This window comes from Pteronotus mesoamericanus, unplaced genomic scaffold (assembly GCF_021234165.1).
Source record: "Pteronotus mesoamericanus isolate MK-2021 breed Mesoamerican mustached bat unplaced genomic scaffold, CSHL_Meso_final scaffold_174, whole genome shotgun sequence".
In the NCBI taxonomy this organism is placed as follows: Eukaryota; Metazoa; Chordata; class Mammalia; order Chiroptera; family Mormoopidae; genus Pteronotus; species Pteronotus mesoamericanus.
In genome coordinates this window covers 34101115-34124906 of record NW_026555309.1, presented here as the reverse complement: position 1 = coordinate 34124906, position 23792 = coordinate 34101115, and the positions used below count along the sequence as shown (strand labels likewise).

At 43.5% G+C, this 23792-nt stretch overlaps 1 protein-coding gene across 1 annotated transcript in view; it reads left to right on the top strand.

Annotated features, from left to right (window-relative positions):
• The first annotated feature begins 622 nt into the window (after positions 1–622).
• The window catches only part of SNTB1 (syntrophin beta 1), a 205129-nt gene continuing 181959 nt past the window's right edge, over positions 623–23792 (top strand). Inside the window, exon 1 of the mRNA XM_054590441.1 lies at positions 623–1381. Coding sequence (XP_054446416.1) covers positions 820–1381 — 562 coding nt within the window. The 5' untranslated portion in view covers positions 623–819. The remainder of the gene's footprint in view (positions 1382–23792) is intronic.

Sequence of the window (23792 nt, the reverse complement as noted above, 5' to 3'; positions counted from 1 at the left end):
ACCTCCATTCCCGGTGAACTCTGGGCTTCCGTCCGCGTCTACCTGGGAGTCCTTGCAAAAGGGAGTGACAGGTAAGAACTCAGCAGGAAAAGCCAAGCCTTGGTTTGAGGAAGCCAGCGTGAGGAGACTTGGATGTAGAGACACTGCGGGTTAGGACCAAGAGACAATTCAATGGAGAGTGTGAAAGGGAAGGGGGCTCAGGGACACCCCGTGACACCCAGTGAGGGGACCAAGGCAGGACACACGGGCCCAGCCAAGGTGCCGAGTGGGAGCCCACGGAGAAGGGAGAGTCGAGAGGAGAGGGCTAGGGCCGGTGGAGAGAAGGCGCTAGGGAAGCTGTCTCTGCTGCGACGTGTGCTCCGAGGAGGGAGGTGGGGAGGATCTGAGCCGGCGGGCCGCGTGTCACCGCCGAGGCTGCGGCGGCTGGAACAGGTGAGCGGTCGGTCCCCGCCCTTCCCCTTGGCGGCGAGCGTGCCTCCTACCGGCTGTCCAAGGCGCTTCGCTGCTCGCGGCTGCCCCGGCTTTGGGGTTTTGCAACCGGCAGCTGGCTTTTTTTTCTTCCCTCCCGTTTCTGTCTCTCCTTCTTCTTTTAGGTTGCTCCACCCCGCCCAGGATCAGGCGAGGGGGGAACCGGCTGGGCTGCGGCTGCCAACTCGCGCCGAGCGCGCCTGCGAACTCCCGGAGTGGAGTCCCGTGTGCTGCCTCCTCCCCGCTGGGCGCGTTCTCCCCGCGACCCCGGGCCCCGAGGCCTTCCCGCGCAACCCTTCCCCACTTTCCCCCCGTTTTGCAATCACATGGCATTTTAAGAATGCCGGAAAGATGGCGGTAGCGGCGGCAGCAGCGGCGGGGCCGGCCGGCGGGGGCGGCGGCCGGGCGCAGCGGAGCGGGCTGCTGGAAGTTTTGGTGCGGGATCGCTGGCACAAAGTTCTGGTGAACTTGAGCGAGGACGCCCTGGTTCTGAGCTGCGAGGAGGGCGCTGCGGCGTACAACGGCATTGGAACCACCACCAATGGCACATTCTGCAGGGGCGCCGGGCACCCAGGCGCGGGTGCCACGCAGCCCCCCGACTCGCCGGCCGGGGTGCGCACCGCCTTCACCGATCTGCCAGAGCAGGTGCCCGAGTCCATCTCGAACCAGAAGCGTGGCGTGAAGGTGTTGAAGCAGGAGCTGGGCGGGCTAGGCATCAGCATTAAGGGGGGCAAAGAGAACAAGATGCCCATCCTCATCAGCAAGATCTTCAAGGGGCTAGCAGCGGACCAGACCCAAGCCCTGTACGTGGGCGACGCCATCCTGTCGGTGAACGGAGCCGACCTGCGCGACGCCACCCACGACGAGGCAGTGCAGGCGCTGAAGCGCGCTGGCAAGGAGGTGCTGCTGGAAGGTAAGGGGTTAACGCCGCGCGGGCCGTGCCAGGCGCGCACACCCACTCGAGCTCCCAGGGCGCCGGCACTCGCACCCACGTGTTGTCACACCCCAGGAGGCCGGGATGTCAAGGGTGAAGTGGAGTTTTAACAACTTTTACCGACCAGGGGGCAACTTGTCCCCTCCTTTGAGTCTTTATAGGCTGTGACCCACTCGGGGGGTGTGTGAAATGCCAGGCCAGCAGTGTTTCTTGAATTCCTACTATGTGCCAAGCACGGGGTCGCATGCTTAGTGCACCTTGCTTTATTTTTGTCTGCTCCTAATCCACGTGGAGTGCAGGGACTGCGAAGTGGGGCTGGAAAGGAAGGGTAAACAGAGAGAGTCACCCGTCCACGTTAGAAAGCGAACGCACTGAGTAATCACATCTCTGGATAGTTTTCCTCTTTGGCACAGTTTCCTCCTCGACAGCCTGAAGGGGTCGAATCATAAAGGGACCAGAGCAGGGTAGCAGTGTTGGAAAGCTAAGACTCCCCCCACCCTTCTTGACTTCCCTGCTCTCCAAGTGGGAACTGGGGTTCTGGCTGGGGAGTCGTGCCACCCGGCTGGGAGTGTGTTGCAGTTTTATGCAAAAGTTCACCTTTGGGCGTTGAGCCGGTCAGTCTGGATTCTGGGTGGAGGGCTGGTGAAGTGGTTTTTCTGCGTCCATTTTCCGGGTATTTTTCCAGAGGCGTGGGGAAACAACTTCGCATTTGGAAAGTTTCCCCTGCCCGTGAGGCACCTTAGAATCTCCTCTCTGGAGGTGTGATGTCCCCTCATCACTGGATGTGAATGGAAGACGTAGTGTGTTTAGTGCCCGTTGGTGGTTATGCCGGGGAGGGCAGTAGGGCGGTAAGCAGACAGTGCCTTCTCCTCTTCCGCCACAGCTGTCTTGCTCGTGCAGTATCTGCCTCTTTGCCACTTGGCTGGCTTTGTCCATGTCTCCGTCAGCCCTGTTTGTGTAATTATTTTATCGTCTTACCCAGCTTCTCTTTAATTGTAGGCTGAGTCGTCTGGGGTCTTTTATTTAGTTATGGGTCCTCTGCCTTGAGCGTAAGTGCACAATGACATGCTCAACTGAGATCTTGTAAACTGGTAGTTGATTTAAGTCCTCAATTCAGGACTTAAGTAAATATTCTGTTCACCAACTGCAGTGCTGGTGTGCGAAACTGAGCAAGTTCCCAGTTGGGAAACCAACACTGTTGCGTGTGTGACAGCTGATGCAACTCCCTGCCCACCCCCTGGCCTAGAATACAGAGGGTTTTCCCCCCCTCTTATTTGACTAGAGGATTCGTGATGTCTTCATATTTAATTGCTACCCTTGGATACAGAAAGTGGAAGGCTGTTTGCTTTGGCTTGATGATTAACATAAGTAAACAGAAAAAAGTTTTCTCCAGTGTATGTTGGTGTGTGTGACCAGAGGCAGGTGGGACCTGGAGCGAGTGTGGTTTGGACTATAAACTGCTGGACACCTGCTCCGTTTGCAATATTTACTGTAAAATAACAAGGGGACAAAGGCAGGTCATTTTTATTTCACTGCCCTTCCTTATGTCCCTTCTTTTCTTCTTCTTGGTTTTCATTGAATAAATAATGTGTTAGCAAAGAGGAAAAAAAAAAAAAAAAAAAAAAAACCTCTCACCCCAAAAGAGGAAGCTCCTTGCAGTTGAAAATAAACTTAAAAGAAAAAAACCCCAAACACTCGAGTAGTTATGTGACTTTATTGATGCAGCAACTGAAAAAAATGAGTTTTGTAAAAACTTCTAACATGATATTTTTACTGGGGAAGACCTCTGGGCCCTCTAGACAAGAACCACCTAGAGCGGTGGTCTTATTTCCAGCCTGAGTTTTCAGAAATTGACTTCTATTACGAGAATAAGGAGAGGCCCCATTCAAAAGTATGTCAGTTATTCTGAGGCTAAGTGTTGGTCCTAGATTTGGTGGGAGTGACTGTACACCATCAAGTCATAGAGCACGCATCCCCTCTTTTGTAGCTCAGCCTAGGACAGAAATTCCCAGCAGAAGGGTATTATCAGGGCTTCCGGAAGGGTTTTTTAAAACGCATGCCTACTTGCTCATGTTCTGACACACCATCTTGATTCCAGAATTTCTACATAAGACTTTGCAGAAGTAACCTTGATGGATGAGAGGGCTAAGGGATATATTTTAAAGATATATTTATATAGCAAATACACTGTTTTTTAATTTAGATTGTCTTTTTTTTTTGGTTGGTTTGTGGGGCTGCTGATGGAAATGTAGTCCCTCAATGGCGGAGAGTACACTTTCCATTACATGACATGTGCCCTCTAGTGGAGAGTCACTGCCTCTACCAGTGGAACACCTTGTGAAACCAAATGCTGAATGGCAAGTTTCAATGCCACAGAATCATCTTAGCCCCCCTGAAAGAATGGGAATAAAGATACCAGCTGGCTGTGCTTACTTTACAGGGCTGCTGTATGGAAGAGCACTCTGAGAATAAAAGAAAAAAAAGCCATATGTATCAAATGACTGTTGTGATTAGTTATCTTTATAATTCAAATAAAAGGAAGATGAAATTGCCTCTTTTAAGGAGTAATCCTTGCTTTTTTTTCTTTACTAGAGTTTATGTTTTTTATTTTTATTCTACTCTACTTTGTACTATGAAGTTACAGTGTACAGAAAACCACTCTTCTGGGGAAGGAGAATCATTACAGTAGCTAATATTTCTTAAGCAATTCATATGTGACAGGCTTTCCTTACCTTTGGTCACGCTACCTTCTAGTAACTCCATGAGGTTCGTGCTGTTGTTTGCTTTACCAATGAGGAAACTAAAGCTTTTAGACAGTAGGTTATTTGCTTCAAGTAACACAGCTAAGAGTGTTCCAGGTCTGACTTAAAAGCTCATCCTTGTAATCTCTATGCGGAACTGATACTCTGAGCTTCTGGGTGGAACTAGGTACTTGGGTCAGTGGAAGCTCCCTCAGTTACTGGGTCAAGGTGCCTTCCCCGCTCCTCAGATATTACGCTGAAGGGCTTGGGTAGGGTATTCAACAGGGAAGGACAGGAAAGAGAATGGAGCCACAAAACCCTTGTGCACCAAGCCTCCCTGGTTAGGACGAAGGAGCTGCTATGTGACTCCACTTTCCAACGGGTCAGGGTCTCCCCATCACTGAACATAGGGCCTGCAAGGAGACTGAAGTACAATCCAAACTTAAAGTAGTTATTAAACTGTACCAGTTAAGTCAACAAGCTTAATATCAAAAAATCTTCCTGCTGTGAACTCATTTCCCATGTGAGGGCGTGGGAGCAGTCGCCGTGCATGCAGCCACGCAGAGACTGTACCCTTCACTGCGGGGGGCACCCTTCCCACAGGTCGCCAGGTGAACAGCACCCTCTGGACAGGGCAGGGCACCCCTCCATAAACAGCCACGGCCTCTCTGGGTGGGGACGGTAGGAGATTTTTGTACATTTGAGTGTTAGTACAATAGTAACTTGAAACATGTCAACCTTTTTGTAATGGAAGCCACAACACAATTATTTCCTCCATAACTCTGTCAAGATTGAGGAGTACAGAATGTTCTCATATTGGATTCATATTGAACAATGCAGGTTGGGAGTGGATAGAAATCATCCCTGGGTCCAAAAGGTCTCCTTTGGGACTGAACCAGAAAAAATGAAAAGTCGGAGACAACTGTTGACCTTAACCTTGCCCATCAAAGCTTCTCCCCCAGACTGTTCCCAGGAACGCTTGGCTTTCACGTGTGACTTTCACAACTACTTTCTCCAGGGTGGTAGTGAGGGGGGTGGGGCAGGGATGTGGGGTGCAAGGAAGGGGCCGTGATTTTGCTGGCATAAAAATCTCAGGATTGGATGAGAATTAGATCTTTCAATCCTACTTTATTAGGATGTACAGATTCTTTTTTTTTTTTTTTTTGGAGGATGTACAGATTCTCAAAGAATACCCCAAAACCCTGAAATTAGAATCTTAAAACTTGGGTTATTTATTTTTTAACTAATAAGTTAACAAGAGTAACTTGTTACTCTTTACAAGATGCTTTATGTGTTTGGGACTTGACTTTCTTCACTGGAAAGCTAGATGCCTGGGTTAAGCCACATCCAAACCTTATTTCACCTCCAGTCCAATTCAGACCCGGCAATTTTTCTAATGCCTCTTTTTATTACCATGAAATGAATTGTACAAATCATATAACCTAACTCTAATTTAAATTTAAAAATCAATTACTATTATATTTTTAACATTGACATGGTGGAGAAATGAAGGAAATTAGCTTTTCAAAAAGCTTCAGTAGATAAATGCATGACGTGACTACAGCAGGGGTTGTAATGAAGAGACAGGTGCTAGTGCTTGTTTGTAATGTCACCGTCAATGCACAGCTACAGACGCAGGTGGGAAGGAGTCCGTGCTGTCATTTGGGATCTGGTAAAAGCTTGCGCTGTAAGTGACTGCCCCAGAAGTTGCAAGGTGGCTAGAATTCCTGGCTCCTATTGCTAAAGGCTAGTAGGTTGCCACCCCCACGCCCCCTGACCTCTAAAGTGCTTGTGTAAATTTCTGAACTGCTCCTGGGGAGGGGTGTATTGACCATGTGCTCTCCAGAGAACCGGTGCTCTGTAAGAATGCTGATACCACTTTACCAGTTTATAATACCTGACTTTTTGCAAACTCTTTTCACATATGGCATAATAGCTAACATTTACCTAATACTTGCATTGTGCCAAATGCTGTTCTAAGCACTTTACATGGCATAATCGTTGATTCTCACAGTAATCCGATGTCGTTAATATGTCTATTATACAGATGAGAAAACTGAGGCACAGATTGGTTAAGTCACTTGCCAAAGAAACACAGTGAAGTGCTGAGGCTGAGATTCAAGCACAGGCCTTATAGCTTTGATCCTCATAAACAGCCTTATAAAATAAGCAGAGTAGGGACATTTACCCTTCGTGTGCTGATTTGAAGAGTGACGCTCTAAGAGGTGCGATGATTTGTCCCAGTTAGGTCGTCGGCTTTCTGGTCTGGAATATTAGTTTGCTATTGCTGTCATAACGAGTGCCAGTAGTCCCCCCTCGTCTACAGTTTTGCTTCCCATGGCTTCAGCTACGCATAGTCAGCTGTGGTCCAAAAGTATGAAATGGAAAAATTCCGTAAATAACAATTCGTAAGTTTTCAATTGCACGCTGTTCTGAGTAGCATAAATGATGACTGCTAACATCAGGATTTACAAGTCACTCACAATTATGATCTCATTTGATGCTCTGGTAATCCTGTGAAAGTTATTATTAACACCTTAATTATAACCGTCATCACTTTTATCATAACCATCATCCCTATTTTATAGGAGATAAAGAAGCTCTGGGCTCATAGATACTAAGAGACCTACTGGGGTCAGTGTATGTATGAGCCAGGACTTTTAGTTGTACTTGACAATAACCCAGCTCTAGAACAGGAACATAGGAGAAAAATGCAAGGGTTCACTAAATGTCAGGGACAACTGGATCCAGGTCTGCCATCGCCTTGGCTTTCCTTCCCTCTTGGTAGAATATCGCTGTTGGCAGGCCCATGATAACATCTGACCCCTCAGTATAGGTGATGGGGAAAAAGTCTTCTTAACTGTTACAGTAGTTCCCCTTTGCCACAGTTTCTCATTCCGCAGGTAGTTACCCACGGTCAACCGTGGTCCAAAAATATTGAATGGGAGATTGCAGAAGTAGACAATGAGTAAGTTTTAAACTGTGCGTCATTCTGAGCAGCATGATGAAGTCTCTGCTCCGTCCCGCTTGGGACGTGACTCATCCTCTGGCCCAGCGTCTCCACGGTGTGCACGCTCCCCGTACATTAGTCACCTAGTAGCCATCCTGGTTATCGGATCCGCTGTCGCAGTATCGCAGCTCTTGTGTTCAGGTCACCCTTACTTCACTTAAAATGGCCCCAAAGCACAAGAGAGCTGATGGTGGCCATTTAGATATGCCAACGAGAAGCCATAATGTGCTTTCTTTCAACGAAAAGGTGAAAGTTCTCAAATTAATAATGAAAGAAAAAAATTGTATGCTGAAGCGGGTAAGAACGAATTTTCTATCCATGAAATTGTGACGACGGAAAAAGAAATTCATACTAGTTTTGCTGTCACACCTCAGACTGCAAAAGTTAGAACCACGGAACCTGGTAAATGCTTAGTTAAGATGGAAAAGGCATTAAATGTGTGGGTGGAAGACATGATGTCATCATGGCTCCGTGATCTTCCTTCAGACCTATTCATTGTCTGAAGGCCAGTAGTAGCTTAATGCTACCTCCCAGTGCCACTAAGGCAGTGTACCTATCATGCACTGCGGCTCTAATGTAGTGTGGCTGTGCAGGCAGAATGTGACCTTTGACCTTGCTGAGGGGCAAGAACGAGGTTGGCAAGGCTCTCTTGAAATGACCCGGTCCCTGTGCCCACCCAGCTGCCCTGGTGCTCAGCCTCTTGACCCCGGATTATTCGTAGGAGCGCCTTCCTGAGCAGGGCTTAGGTTCGTAAAGTGGCTTCACTCACGTTACGATTTTTGTCACCAGGTGTGACTCTGGGGATTGTTGAACTGGTGTTAGGGTCTCCCTTTTGTACAAGAAGAAATTGAAGTGCCAGAAATTCAGGGATTTATCCAAGATAACCTTGTGAACGAGGGAGCCGGACATCAGATTATCTAACACCTCATCAAGCTCTTCCTGCTGCATACGACACAAAGTCAAGACATCATGTGGCGGGCAGGGGCGGAAAGAAGTCTAGGAGGTGTCGAGCGTGGCCTCTGAGTCCAGAGAGCATGCAGTAATTAACGAGGTTGGGCATCTGAAGCTGATTGTGAATGCTTGAGGTTAGTTATACAAATAGTCTGATTTTTCCCTCAGCATATATAGCACAGTACCTGGAGCATATTAGGCTGTTAAAATATGTTAAAAGGAAAAAAAAATGGAAAGAAGGAAGGAAGAAAGGAAGGAGGGAACAGAAGAAGGGAAGGAGGGAGGGAGAGAAAGGAAAGGAGTGAGGGAATTGGGAGATTTAATGACCCTTGACTTCCATCCTCCACCACTCCTGCTGATAAACATTTGGCGCCAATAATGAAAACAATACCTTGCTCTGGAGAAATAAAGAAGTGACTTTATCGACCTAGGAAGCACTTACTTAACATAGACCTGTCTTGAAAGACAGTTGACAAAAGAGGAGCCAGCCATGATTTTAAAAGTTATCGGAAAACGTAATTATCCTTTTAATGGTGTATTTATGACCATCTTTCTTTTGCCCCGCTGTGGCTCAGGGACCTACCAGTCTGACTGCGTAAGAACGTTTTCTACCTGAGGAGATGAAAACTGTCCACTTAGATATTTTAATTGTTTCTTCTTCAAGCTTATGCATCAGCCTGAGAATTCAGACCACACTCTTTAAGCGAAGCTGATATGAACGGCACTTCAGCTCTGCGTCTGCGGTGGCGGGTAGTGCTCTGCACGGCCAGCCGTGCGTTTTAGTGGTCACCCCGTGGAGTATGTATTAAAAATAACTCACTGCCATGAGCTCTGAGTTTGTGAAAGGCATCCAGCTACCAGTGGCCTGTTAGGTGAAGGGAAATGATTCTTTGGTAGCTAGTCTCCTGCTAAGAATTCTATTTCAAATGATGCATTTCTAAGCAGTTAATGTTAAAGAAAAGCCAGAATCTCCTCTGCATTTATACCAAGTGTTTTATATACCAAACCTCATTACCCACTTCACTGGCTTTGATCTATAATAAGGCTTGCCTTCAGCTCTGGCCTGAGGAGTGAGACTTAAGAGAAAATATGTCGTACACACCACAGAGTAAATGTCCTAACAGACCCATGCGAATGAACCACTCCCAAAGGAGGATAGACCAAAAAAAAGTTCACAATTAATAGTGATTATAATGGAAATTAAAATGATGTCCTGCACTTTTGCTTGGTACTGTTTATTACTGTTGATACTTCTCCCTGTGGTTTGAAGCACATTTCTTAGCATGTGGATAAACGTGCCAAGATCTGTCTCAGCTTTGACGGGTTGCTGAGCATTAATGCAATTGATATGTCCAGTTTGCTTGCGTTGCTGTTCAGACTGCCCTTGTTTCTTCCCATGCCATTTTTCTCCTCCCTCAAAGCAGCATCATGCAGTGGGTTACAGGGTGAGCCTTGCAGTTGGTTACTCCGTCTGGGCTTCAATTCTTGTTCTAGCTCTGTGTGATCTTGTGTAAGTTCCTTAAACTACAAGCCTCAATTTCTTAATCAGTAGGTTCACTGGGAGGAGTGAAGTGATTATGTATGTAAAGTGGTTAGTTCATTGCCTGGAACATAGTAAGCACTAAATAATTACTGACTATATAATATGTCACATTTTGTGCTTAGCTAAGTATTATTTTCAGAGAGAGGGTTCAATTATATGTTATAGGAAGTCTTCTGGGGGGTACAAGGGATAGTTTGGGAATTGCCATGTTGGGAACCTAATGATATAACTGATGGCCTAGTTTGTCTGCCTTGTAGGGGTGAATTATGATCTTGCAAGGGTATATTTCATTGATGATTTTTAGAAGCATCAGATGTTTTCCATCAAGCGAACCACAGTGTAGGCTGCTGTGGGTTTTGGTGGGCAAATGTGAACTATGTCTTAAAACGCTGATATGCAGGAATATGCCGAAAAATGTTTTGTAAAGGGGAAGCCAGTAAGTCAGGATTTAACCTACACGGCAACATTCAAATTTCTCTGGAACATTTTCTAGTAATTATAGAAATGCGGATATCTTATTATCCAACAGAAGCCTGATTTTTAAAATTAAAAATATAAAATATTGACATAACTGTTACTAAACCAGCATTACATATTAGTTTTTTATTCTATGATTTCATATTATATTTCATGGAGTTCAGGGGGCCATCCAGTGGAAGATACATCATCACTTATATGTCCTTTGGAAAGAAAAAAATGTCCCAGATGGAGAATTGAATAGGATAGATAGCTGCTTAAATTCGGGATACCGAAGTGCTGTTCCTTCTATACAGGAATAAAAGAAAAATAAACCCATCCGATGGCAATGAACAGCAAAAGACCTCACATGTCTTAAATTTGCTCCTAGTAGAAGGAAGAAAAACAGTATTGCTGAGATTTTGAATTGCAAGTCAGTTCTAATAAATATCTAGGTCTGAATTTCCAGTGTCAGTTGGAGTGTAAAAAAACTGTTAGGCAGACCGTTCAGTCTAACGTGGTCTAATGTTGAGGGCCCAGATGAATGGCAGGACCAGCTGAAAGACTTTCTACAAGAAGCTCGGTTTCCATCCAGGCCTCCAGCGATTATAAGACACATTCCCCACACCAGAGAAGATGAACTCTGAAGGAAATGGGCAGTTTGAGTCGATGAGATCCAGGGTATAATCATTACACAAGCAGTTATTAAAATACATTTTCTTTTAAGTGTTTGTAAGGTTGGACCTTGTTGGGACAGGAAGCAAACATCTATGGAAGAATGAGATGAACCTCCTGTTCTTCTAGAATAGAACAGTCCAGAGGGGAAGCAGGTGTAGAGTAATAAATTACATTTATAAGAATTACAAATCAATTTTATTAGAGTAATAATAGTAACAGTAAGTTATGAAGGAGCAAATGCTGCAGCAGAGCTTTTGGAACGCCGAGGATATATGAAGTGGAAGGGAGTGCTCCTAGAAGAGGTGGCTTACACAGTGGGGTTACAAGAGCCAAGTGAAATTTAAAATATAAGGAGTTAACTTGGCTATTTCAGGCTCTGCATTTCAAATGCTTTCATCTCATACATCCTTTCATTGGCAGTGAAAAATCAAGGTTAATAATTTCTCTTTCTTGTTTGCAATATTCATATATTGCCCTCTGTTTTCTACTTCATTTTTAGAATTTGTCTGAATCAAAATAATATATGCTTAGAGCATTCCTTTGCCTACCCTTGCCCGTAGCATCTTTCCTGTTTCATAGAATGTTACAATAGATATTCTACTGTTAAGATACCTGTTTTCATATTAAAAATATGTGTTCTAATGACAGTATAGGCTTTAGGAAACCAGCAAGGGACAGGCAATGAGGGTGGCAGGATCGCTATGATTCCAAGATTTGACAGGCTGTACGCTGCCTAACAGATGATAGGGTTTAGGACTTGAAGACATACTGTGTGATTTGGACTTAACTACTTAATAAACTGAATTGGTAGGTATTTTAGGGGCCTAGGAGTGTCATGAAAAATAAATAACTGAGATGTTAGGGTGCCATTTACTGAGTATGTTGGGATCTGTGATCTGAAGACTCTTATACTTAAGTTCTGGAACATTTTCTTGTGTTATCTCTTTGAAAATTCCTTTCCTGCATTTTCTTTGCTCTCTGTGTGTGGAAATCCTTTTAGTTGGATGCCAGACACTTTGTTTTGACACTCTAATAAACTGACTTTTGTTTGTTGTCTTCTTTTTTTCTCCAGTTGTCCTTTTATTTTTATTTTTGTTCTTTTTCATGAGGAATGTCTAAATTTTTATCTACAATTCTTGTATTGATTTTTTAAAAATTTCATCTATCTTATCTCTAAGTTCTAATACCATTTTCTTGTTCTCATTGTTCATATTTTTGTAGCATCCTCTTGTTTTGTGTATGCAATATTTTTGCTGATCTCCCCGGAACATCAACACTAGTTTCTTCAAGATTTTTTTCAACCGATATTGACTCGGATGTCTCCAAAGCCCTGACTCTCCACTTCATTTTTCACTGTGTTACACATATCTGTTAGTTTCATCTGTACTGAGATGTGCTTTATTTGTGCTCCCACAGAGGCAGAGCCTGTGATGAGGCTCTCATTGTAAGAAGTTTATCTGGGACATCATCCTAGGACCCACTGATGGAGCGGTGGGAACGTGAGACAGTGAAGGGAATGACCCAAGAGTCCCCGCTCTGAGCCTCTCAGTCACTCTGGAGCTTAGCATACCCCAACGGAGGGGTGAGGAAGCACACATATTCACCAACTCTCCACCCTGAAATAGTGCTATGAAAAGAGAGGTGTGCTGTTAACGTCTTTTGTGTTCTACAAAGCACAAATACAGGAAAATCCATCCACAAGACCCAGAGACTCCAGGGTAAAACAGAAAAGACATCTCTTCCCTACAGGCTACTTCTGGGGGCCTCAGCTCTCTGGTGCTTCTGGCTGGCATCTCTATGGGAGTTGAGAGTACTCCCCTGCCCAAATAAGCCTTCAGGCAGACAACCGCAGGTCTTCGCTGTAAGCAGCTTTCTGTGTGTAGAGTTGACTGCTGAGGAGACGTAATGTGCTAACTTTGTTTAATTAGAACTACATTTCCTAATTTTAAAGAGTTTCCTAACTTGAAATAGTGGTGGAAGATGTCCTACGCTCAGGCTGGCACATCCGAACTCTTTTGTAAAGGCTGGTTCACACATGATCAAGATGGAGTAGATTATCTTTGGGAAGCCTTGCAAGGCAAAGGCTTTGTCACCTATATCTGATTTTTAATTTTCTTGAATGTGTGGTCAGCAGAGAGTCTTATCCTTCCAGTTGGTTGATGGCATAGTTCCTGTGGGTGGGTTTTGCACAAATGAGATTAATTGAACCAAAGGGGACGGTTTTGTTTCTTAACCTATTGATTTTTTGACCAGATAATTCTTTGTTGGGGTAGTTGCGGGGGGAGGGGGGATCTGTCCTTTTTAAGGTAGGGTGTTTAGCAGCATCCCTGGCCTCTACCCCCTAGATGCCAGTAGCATGCTCTGCCCCTAGTTATAACAACCAAAACTGTCTGCAGACAGTTTTGCCAAACATTGCCAAAGGGCCCTCGGAGGCCAAAACAGCTCCCAGCTGAAAAGCACTGGTGTACAGCCTATATCCTGGCCACGCATATTTGGGATACTTGGGAAGCTTTCGAAACCCTTGTGAGTGGATTGGTTCCCCAGTGATGTTGATTTTATTTATTCAGGGTATCAGTTGGTTTACAAGCTCTCAAGGTGAGTCTAATGTACAATCAGCGCTGAGCACCACTGGCCAGAAAGATCTGGTTATTGGCTGTAAAGTAATGAGACAGGCTTGAGTCCAGGACAGGCAGGACTGGTGGGGCCGTGGGGAACGGGAGTGATCAGAGATCATCTAAGGTGGGTGACTGAAGCTATTGTTGCCCCTATTGGAAGAGATGACTTCTCTCTTTCGCCTGGAGTCTCTGGTCTTGTGGATTGATTTTCCTCTATTTGTGCTTTGGAGCACATGAAAGACATTAACAACGCACCTTTCTTTTCATAGTATTATTTCTATTATGGCAACAAAGAAACCATTGAGTCACAAAGGGATGGTCAAAAGCTTGGTTGAGGTGTGAGCAAAGTAGACAAACTAGCTTTGTGACCTTGAACAGTATAGCTTTCCCTGTCTCGAGTTCAGTTTTCTCATTGATACAACGAGGGTAACAGTAGTACTTTCTTTATAGGGTTGATGTGAGGTTCAAAAGAGTTAATACAGAACCTAGTACAGTATCTAGCATGAAGAGTATCAAGTGTGTTGGTTATTATTGATATATATGTCTTCCTGGGCTGGACAAGATGATCCTAAGAGAAGGAATCAGGTCTTGTTCATCTTAAAAATCTTCAGTGAAGTGAACAGAATAGACCAATTAGCAGCTGTTTGCTGGTTATCAGCCAGGACCCAAACACAGAAATGAGCAGCTTCAGTCGGCGAGGTTTCCTGACTGTAGTATAATGTACAGTACATGGCACTGGGTCAACAACTGCTCGAGAAGGCCTGCAGGCCGCAGGCCTGTGTTCTCTCAATCCCTGGTTGAAAGAGAGCCTGTGGGAACGAAGCCAGCTGTGTTGCCCCGACCCTCACTTCTAACACTTGGAAAATAGAATTTTGAAAGGGATTTGCTGGATTTCAAATATTTCAAGTACTTCAAAATTTTTATATGGGTACATTTTATTTTAAATTGTAACTTGTATCCCAGAATCATGATTCCTCATTTGCCTGGAAAATATACTCTCCATATATTTATCTGTGCCTCAATAATTATAAAATGCCAGGAGACTATGTTTCTAGTTTGGTATGCTTATCATCTGTATTTATCAGGGGAAAAAAATGAATATAACTTTGTAACTGTTTCAAGTACTGAGTAAATTGTGTATCCTCTGGCAATGACGGTAAGGCCTGGAAGAATGATCTGAAAGAAAAAAACTTCTTTAAAAAATGAATCTCAAACATGGATTTTTAAAATACCATTCTCAGCTATTTAATATTTTTAGGTGTGTTTATATGTATATATTTGAGAGCACGTAATGTAAAACACGCATGCAAAATATACTTTGGGGCTAGCAAAGGTTTACCTGATACAATGGTAGAGACAGAACAAACATGGAAAATGCATACAACACTTTGACAGCTGTGCTGAATGAGGTTTACAGATGGTTCGCGTGACACGTAAGGGAGGGATCCTGAAAGCTGGGGATCGTAAATAAATGCTTTTGCAGAGCCAGAGCCTGACCTAGGCCCAGAGTGCTTCACTCTCGTCTCCCACCACCTACTTACTGCCACGCTGTGTAAAATCAACGGGCTCGAATCGGCCTCCCCACCAACCTTACTCCCCCCAGGCCGGAACCATTGGATTCTTGGAGGCAGGTCGCCTTTGCGTGTTTTCCTGCCAGTTTTCATATCTAGAGCTGTTTTATAGATTTTTGGCTCTCTCTCCAGTCTTTCTAACATATGCACAGATCTCACCCCTTGCTGTAAATTAAATGTGCCCCCTTTCAAGTCATATGTTAAAGTTCTAATCTCCAACGTTTCAGAATGTGACATTTGGAAATAGGATTGTTGCAGATGTGATTCGTTGAGATGAGGTCGAAGTAGAGTAGGGTGAGCCCCTCGATTTCAGTATGAACTGTATCCTTATGAAAAGGGGAAATTTGGACACGGACACAGGACATACACACAGACACACATGTATGGAGAACACGCTTTGAACATGAAGGCAGAAATCTGGGAGATGCTTCTACAAACCAAGAAACTCCAAAGATGGCCCGCAAGCCACCAGAGGCTGGAGAGAGAGGCTTGGAACAGACTCCGCTGCACAGTTCTTAGGAAGAGCCAGCCGTGCTGCCACCTTGATGTCAGACCTCTGGCCTCCAGAACTGAGAGAATAAAACCACCCAGCACGTGGGGCTCTGTTACAGCAGCCCTAGCAAATGAACACCCCTCCTCAAGGAGGTCTTAGAATAAACCTGATTGAAATTTAACAAGGAGTTTAAGGAGCGAGTGCATAATGATTGAATTCTAGCACATTTTTCCCCTCTTTGTCAAGTGTCTAATGACACCATTTGACTTTATTAAGCGTTTAAATGAATTCCTCATTGCCTCCGGGTATGTGAGTCAGTGCCAGGAGGGCTGGACAATGACGAAGGTTCTGGCAGGTTGATCTGTGTTCACAAAATAGGTGGGGACTAGCTCTCTGTTAACGTTGCTTCCAGCACTGCCGCATTTGGCTTTCCTGCAGATTAGCCTTGCTATGAAGACGGGCACGTGGGAGCAATTTCTCTACTGTCTGGGTGACTCAATACCTGGCTCCCATGCTACTGAAATCATTAATGTAATTCCCCCAAATCTTCACGTGTAGGTTTGCTGGATAAAATGCAGGTATTTGATGCAAGTAATTTTTCTAAGTGGAGGTATGTCCCAAATATTGTGTGGGACACGCTTATGCTAAAAAATACCTGTTGCTAATCTGAAAGTCAAATTCGAGTGGGCATCCTGAGGTCTTTTGTGCCAATGCCGACGACCCTGTTTACATGGCTTCCGAAATTGTAGCCAGCAGGCAGCCCGTGACAAGCCCACCATGCTAATCAGAGGGTAAATTATTTGAAAAGTTAGAAATAAATCCAGAAACTGCTCAGAAGGTGTGGCTGTGGTCCTTTTCAGGAGAAGAGAGGAGGGTGGGATTCCCTCTCTGAACTTTTTCTCCTCATCCCCAATATTGGAGGGACCAGAGACTGAAGAAGCAGCTAAGAAATGGGGGAGGCAGGTGAAGAGCGAGGAGTAAGATAACTGGAAATCTAGAATCGGCACTGACTAAATTACTAATTCAAACTATTGTTACCGATGTGACCTGCAGTAGTTGTCATCTGAAAACTTAAGAATTGGTATCTTGGTGTTGTAGTTGTAAAACTGCTGAACAAGATTCTTATCAATAAGAGCTTCCCCCACCTCATATATCTTTACCTTGCTTTCTTTCTTGCACATCACAGTACATATTATATTCTCTCTAGTGCGCAGGGAAGGCAAAAGGAGGTTTAAAGTTGTGGGTATGCAAAACACAGTCTATTCTTGTATGACTATTTATTAATTTGTATTTTTCTATACAAACAACCATAAACCTACTTTTGCCCACCCCTGTATATATGGTGCATGTACTATATAGAATTTATTGGTTTCATGTCTCTTTCCCCTTCTTTGAAGCTCTGTGCTCAATGCCTAGAGGATTACCTGGAATTTAGTGGGGACTCAATAAATACTAACAATGAATGAGTGCATGAATGCAACCTAAGGCTTTACAGAAGACCCCCTCGTTAGTCAGCTTGAAACAAAGGCCTTACCCTCTGAGCTTTCTATGTGAAGTTTGGGAAATTTCTGTCATTGTAAATTAACCTGGGCTGGCGAGGGCTGAGTGCAATGGTGGGGGAGGTTTAGAGAGGGCAAAATCCGTTTTTCAAAAGTTTCCAGCATTGTGTTCTAAGCGATTGAGTGGAGTCAGGTGGCAGGACATCGCAGGGCCTAGCGAACTTCCTGAAGACTGTAGTTTCTTGCTCTGTGGTAGTGCGGTTTGCCTTCCTCATATGGGGTTCACCAGCTGCTTGCTTATTCCTCCCCTTTGATTCATGAAGAGGAATGAGGAACGTGGGAGGAAAGCTTCATTTCCTGGGCATTACCCTGCTATTGGCAAAACTAAGCCCGTTGCAGGATTTTGCCCCCTATCCACAGCATAAAAAAAGACAACTGATCATGCTTGGCCTATATTAAAAATAAGTTGAAGCTTGTATTTATCATTGAGAAAGACGCTGTGAGCTAGTTACACTTAGAGAAATTCTTTCACGTGCTTCAAACAACAACTCTATGAAGATGAAAAACACTCTTAATAAATTTTTTGTTCTTTGGCAGCAGCGTTAAAATTCAGATCACATCTTTGATACTGTGTTCTAGAACCTTGTGAATAGGATTTTTTTTAATCACCTTAGAAAAATCTGTATTTGACTCATTAACACAATGTGGGGTGTGAAGTTAAAGGAGGCTGCTTCGCAGCTGCACGACTGCTTGGACGCTCACCGCCCAAATCTTCATTGTTCCAGTTCTCAGAAGAAAGTCCGGGCTCTGGAACGAAGGAGTTTGAACTGGAGTTGATCCCTTGAGTGGAGCACTTGGTAGATTGTACGCTGAGAGATTACAGTTGGGAAGCGCCTTTCTCTGTGGTCAGCCTGTGTCCTCCTCTCTCTTAGGTCTCAACGTGCCTTAGCTTTTTAGCAGCACGATTAGAAGTGGTTGCTTCAATAGATGTGGAAAAATTTACCAGGAGGTTATCGTATTTAATGTGCTTCAGAAAACTTCCTTTTGAAGGTGATAACAGTATTTCTCAATCACTCTGCCGTTGGGCAAGCACAGGTGTGTTACATACCGTTAAATCACCCTAGCCTTAGGACACACTGTTGCTCTTTGAAAGTATTTGGCTGTCATTCCATCTCTTTTGCCTCCCACCCCCTCTTTATGCCAAAGAAGGCACATTTCCCAGACTTTCCACACCCAGCAAGGTACTCTTTCATAAATCTCTAGCGGTTGTTTTTTTTTTAACTCATTTCATCCCAGTTGTATCTCCAAGCTCATAATGCATGTTTCCTATTCAGTCCTGATCTACACATTTTGTACATTTCCTATGTACTGAGCATTAGAGCAGCTTCCAGAGATAGAAGCATGTGAACCAAGCACCAGTTCTCAAGAAGCTTACAGCCCAGCGGGGGAGTAGACTGATAGAATGGCCACATTCTTCTCTTTTTTTCTGTTAGAATTTGCCTTGCACCGAGTTGAGGAGAACCACAGTGTAAAAGATAGTTCAACCCTAGTAATAAAAGGGGTGGGTTGGAATTTTATCTCAGTCAATTCTGGTTACAGTCAAAGTATAAGTCTTGAAATGCATGTGATGGAGAAGCAGAGGACTTCCTAAGAAACATTGTGTAAAATCAGTACCTTTTCATTTTAACTCCAGGAGAAAACCTCAGATTTATTGTCTCGCATTGGAACCTGCTCCAGTTTTAGCCTCAGCCTACTTTTCTTCTTCCCATGTGAACACTATGCTTTAGCTAAATTATTCTACTAGTTACCTCCTGAAAATACTGTACAATAAAGGACCTGTCATGGTACTTGACCAGCAGAAGGCAATGACTAAACATCTGGTGAATGAATGAATGAATGAATGAATATAAATGTATGTGTTTCCTCTCCCACGCTATTGTTAACACCATTTTTCACAGCCTTCTACATTGAGCATATTCCAATTCCAAATTCCTGAGAAAGAAGGAATCTGACTGGTGTGTCTTGGGTCCGGTGTCTCCTATGTCCAGACAGCCATGTCCAGGAGATCAAACCAGAGGTCCGGGTGCTCACTCAGAGGGGATTCTGAGCGAACTCTCTGAGAAGGGAGTCCTGAGTAGGATCTGCCACATCTCTGAATAGCTTCAGGAACAGAATTCATTGAAAGATTGTAGCAGATCAAGTACCTGGAAGGGCCATTAGGGAACAAGGAGTTTGCTGATTTTTCTTTCTTTCCCCCTGGAGTTGGATAGAGGTTGAAGGAATGGCCAGAATTGGAAAGAGTTACAAAGGAAGTAGTATTTTCAGGGGAAAGCCAGGCTTTCATCAGGGCAAGTAGGAGGAAGAAGGAGTGTTTGAGAAAAGATTAAAGATAAGGAGAAAGAATTTTTAAATAAGTAAACATAATTCATTTTATTTTGTGCTTTAATTATGAATTTTGCCATTCTCATTATCTTGTTATGATTAGTCATATATCGAACACATAAGACCAAGTCTACATGTGTAACATTGCTTTTGTTTTAAACAATGCATTCTAGTTCCAAGCAGTGTTGCTATAAATTTAAGGAAAGCAACTCATGTGTAAGCTGGGATTTTCCCATGATGGTTGAATGACTCAGTGAAGAGTAAGTGAGTGAAAGACTGAGTTGATGAAAATAGATAAACTAAGAGTGGGAAGGTGGTGTGTTTGGAAAACTATCAGCTTTATATAACTTACTTTCATGAGAAATATTTGCCGTTCTCTATTAGTTTGCTGCCAGAATTTGTTTTCAAAATTAACCCAGAATAGTTGTCCCAAGTTAGATAGACACATTTGCAAAACTTTTTAGGTGAAAATAAAATTGCATATTATTGGAGAACTTTGATCAGATAGACCTAATAAGAGGAAATTTTCCCCCTTAAAAATGTTCTTGGTATAAAGACTTGCACAAGAAGAGTGGACTACAAACCAGAGTTCACTCTGAGTGAAAAGAAAAAGGTAAACATCATGGTTCAATGGAAAAGTAAATTGGATTTAACGTTTTTTATATGTGCTTTCCAGTTTGAGGTGCTCAAACTTCATTCAACTAACTGTACAGTTACAATTGATAAAACCCCTTAAAACATGATGTAGTCACTTCAGGGCTGAACCTTTTAATGTAGCTATTGGGTGAATACTTTTACTTTGTTGGATGATGACTTTTTGTATAACATTTGTTCTGTTTATAACATATATTATGTGTGCGTGTAACTTAAACTATTTTATTATGTACTTTCTTTGATCCTGAAGCATCTAGAGTATATATGCCATTAGTGAAGATAACGTTATGGTTAACATTCTCCATTTTATGTGATAGAGGATTTGAAAATAGTTAAATGTAAATTGAATATATATTGTTTTCCAACTGCTTTTAACTTTTAATGGGATACATTCCCAGAAAAAAGAAAAATATCAGTAAATATTGTACATGTTTGGGGGAAGGATGTAAGGATTTGATCATTTTCTGGTGTTATAGGTTGAATTGTGACCCCCTCCACCCCCCATATATTAAAGTCCTAACCCCCAGTATTTCAAAAGGTGACCTTATTTGGAAACTGAGTTGTTGCTGATGTGAAAGATGAGATCGTGCTGGAGTAGGGTGAGCCTTAATCCAGTATCACTGGCATCCTCGTACAAAGGGGAAATCTGGACACACAGCCATGCAGAGAAGGAAGACCTTGTGAGACACAGGGAGAGGGCAATTATGTGCCAGGGAGAGAGGCTCAGAATGGATCTTGCCCTCAGAGCCCTCAGAGGAAACCCTGGCAACACTTTGATTTCGAACTTCTGGTCTCCAGAACTGAGACACACAACTTTTTGTTGCTGGGTAACTTGTTACCCAGTTTGCAATATTTCGTTGCAGCAGCTCTAGCTAACCAATACACCTGGCTATGTAATCCCATCATTGGTGGTTGTACAGGGAGCCATGTTCCACCCTCCCTAGACACTTTCATTCGGAAATTCCAATTCCATACCTCAGCTCCTGGTACTTTCTGTCTTCTCTTTCACATCAGACATTTATAATGATTTATAATGTCTAATGAGTCTGAGCTATGATATAATAATTTTGCAGCAGGGCCTATGGTCTAATCTGAAAAGCCTTGAATAAGAATGAGTCCATTCCCTGTATTGTGAAATTCATAAAATGAAGGAGCTTGGATGTATGTGGATAAAGTACAGACCTCCAGAGAAGCTGATTCTTAGGCTCTAAGCTCCGTAGTTTGGGGCAGCTCACTTAACTTACCTGAATGTCAGTCTTTTATTTTGCAGACTAGAAGATATTCTATATATTTCTGTGACTTCGTGAGTGCAAAGTCAGAAGTATATATTACAGATGTCAAAGCAATAGCATTCATGCCATAATAACATTCAATTGCTTTTTTCCACTTTTATCTTACTCAAGTAAAAATGCCCTTGGTTAAAATAAATTGCCAAGTATAGAGCGCCTTTCACCGAAAAGCACAGTCTCCCACCTCCGCCATCCCCACCCTTCTCCATCCCCAGTTCGCTTCTCAGAGGAAGCTACGGTTCACAGTTTCCATATTTAGCTCATTTAGTGGTTACCGCCCTAACTTTAATAATGTGCCCATGCTACATTTCCTTGACGATCAACTCTAGACATTATCTCTTCACTCCTCACCACTTACTAGATTTAAAATGAGGAATTACTGATTCAGCAGACATTCCTGATAACCTATAGGTCAACTGGCTTCTTTAGGCATCTCAGTCTCTGTGGATCTAATTTGAGAAAAGAGCTTCGGCTTCAGTCCAAGGGAGATAGGGATTAGATGATTTCCATGGGGCATAGCAGGCACAAGACAATGAGCAAAAGTTTGGTTTAATTACTCAGGCTCTAACTGGGTCAGACTTGTTATGTTTTTACTTGCTTTTTCTATTTTTATGCCTGTGTATATTTATTTTAAATAAATTACAATAAAACTGAACATAAAATATGGTATGCTCCTTTTTAAAAAAGGAAAACTATTACCCTGTTAGCTTATAATTTAAAAAAAAAAAAAGGCTTAACAGGTAAGATGCTTTATTCTTTGATCTCAAATACTAACCAAACCCCTGTGAGAGTGTTGATGGATGCTCATCTGTGGCACTAGCTTGATTTGGTTCTGCAGGTTTCTCCTTCTAGAAAATCGCATTTGGTTATCCAAAGAGTAAGACACAGAGTTGAAGAAACCATTGCTGTTTCTTGGAAATGGCGGCATTTCTGCAATTTAGATTTTTCTGTAAATGCTATTAAGTAAATGACTTCGAGTTATGATTTAGAAAACCTCTATTATCCATAATGGCAATAAAATATACTTGACAGAAGTCTTCCTGTTGACCGCATGGAGTTCCTTGGAGCCCATGCCAATAATTGGACACACGTCTGCTGCTCCTTTATGATTCTTGATCATGTTGGATGTCTCCCCAAAGAGGAAACAGAAAACCCTGATGTTGATTAATGGAGTTTCAGATTTAACTATTATATATACCATAGCCACAGATGGAAATGAAAGCATGACTTACAAAGAGATATTAAAGGAGGTGTCTGCTAATTGGACAAATTTAGTGGTGGCATGAAAAGAAATGTAGAAGGGGTTGTGTTTCAGCACTTTATGCCACTTACCAGCTCTCTTTCTGGAAATTCTCTCTCGCCTTGTTAACTTCGTTGTAGCACCCTTTCCTATTCTCCTGTTCTGACACGCATCTTTTTTTCACTAGATCCTCATCCCACCTATGTGTCTGCTAGGCTTTGGGGACAGTCCCATCTGCAATCTACTTCTTTTCTCCTTCCATAGCTTTAGCTGTCACTTATTTGCACACAACTCCCAAATCCCTTCGCTAGCTGTTGCCTCTCCCATAACGCCAGGCATGTCCACGGGACATTTCTGCAGGAATGACCCAGAAATGTCTCCAACTTGACAGGGCCAAACCAGAATCATCATCTTTCACTCTTCAGCTCCAACTTGCCTCCTCCCTGTGCCCTTCCTTTGTTGGGTTGGAGACTCCCTCTCTGACCACTTACCCAAGCCAGAAAACAGGCTTGGTCCGCGCCCCTGCCCGCCTTTCAGAGTTCTCTGTCCTTTCTGCTCACACTCTGTGCAAATCCCTCTGCTTCTTTCTGTGCCTGGGCCCCTGGCCCAGTCAGCTCTTACCCTCTGTTTCTAGACGGTAGCAGTGGCTCCTGAGTTGTGCTCTCAGCCATCAGCTTCTCTAATCCTCCATTTAAAAATGTTATGTGGGGCCAGGACCATTTTGCTTAATAGAAGCTGTGATCTTGTCATTTGCCAGCTCAGAAATCCTTGGCGAGATCCCTAGTGACTATCAGGATACAACTGAAATTTCATATGCTGACATCTGCCACTTTTCATCTGTCTGCACTGAGCTTACTCAATGTAACATACGCAGGGTGCCGTGCGGCGCCTGGCACAGGGTAGAGCCTGATGAAGAAGTTAATAATGAATAAAGGAATGACTGAATGAATAAATATCTCATGCTGCCAGGAAGCAATTTCCCGCTTTCAAAAATGGGTGAAACCCTATTTAATATGTCATTTTTGGGAAGTTTTTCGTGACTATCCACTCTCAATCAATTTCCTCTCAATTTGTGATTTTGGGACATTTTATTCACGCCGCAGTCATAGCAGTTAATATATGTCATGGTTATTTATGTGTATGCCGGGTGTTCACGGAGACTGGGACCCTTTACGGCAATGAAGACTTGGCCCCTAGCATGAAGCCTGACACGCAGAGGAAATCAATTCATATGTGAATTGTCACCACCAGTAATTTCTTTCCGTCTC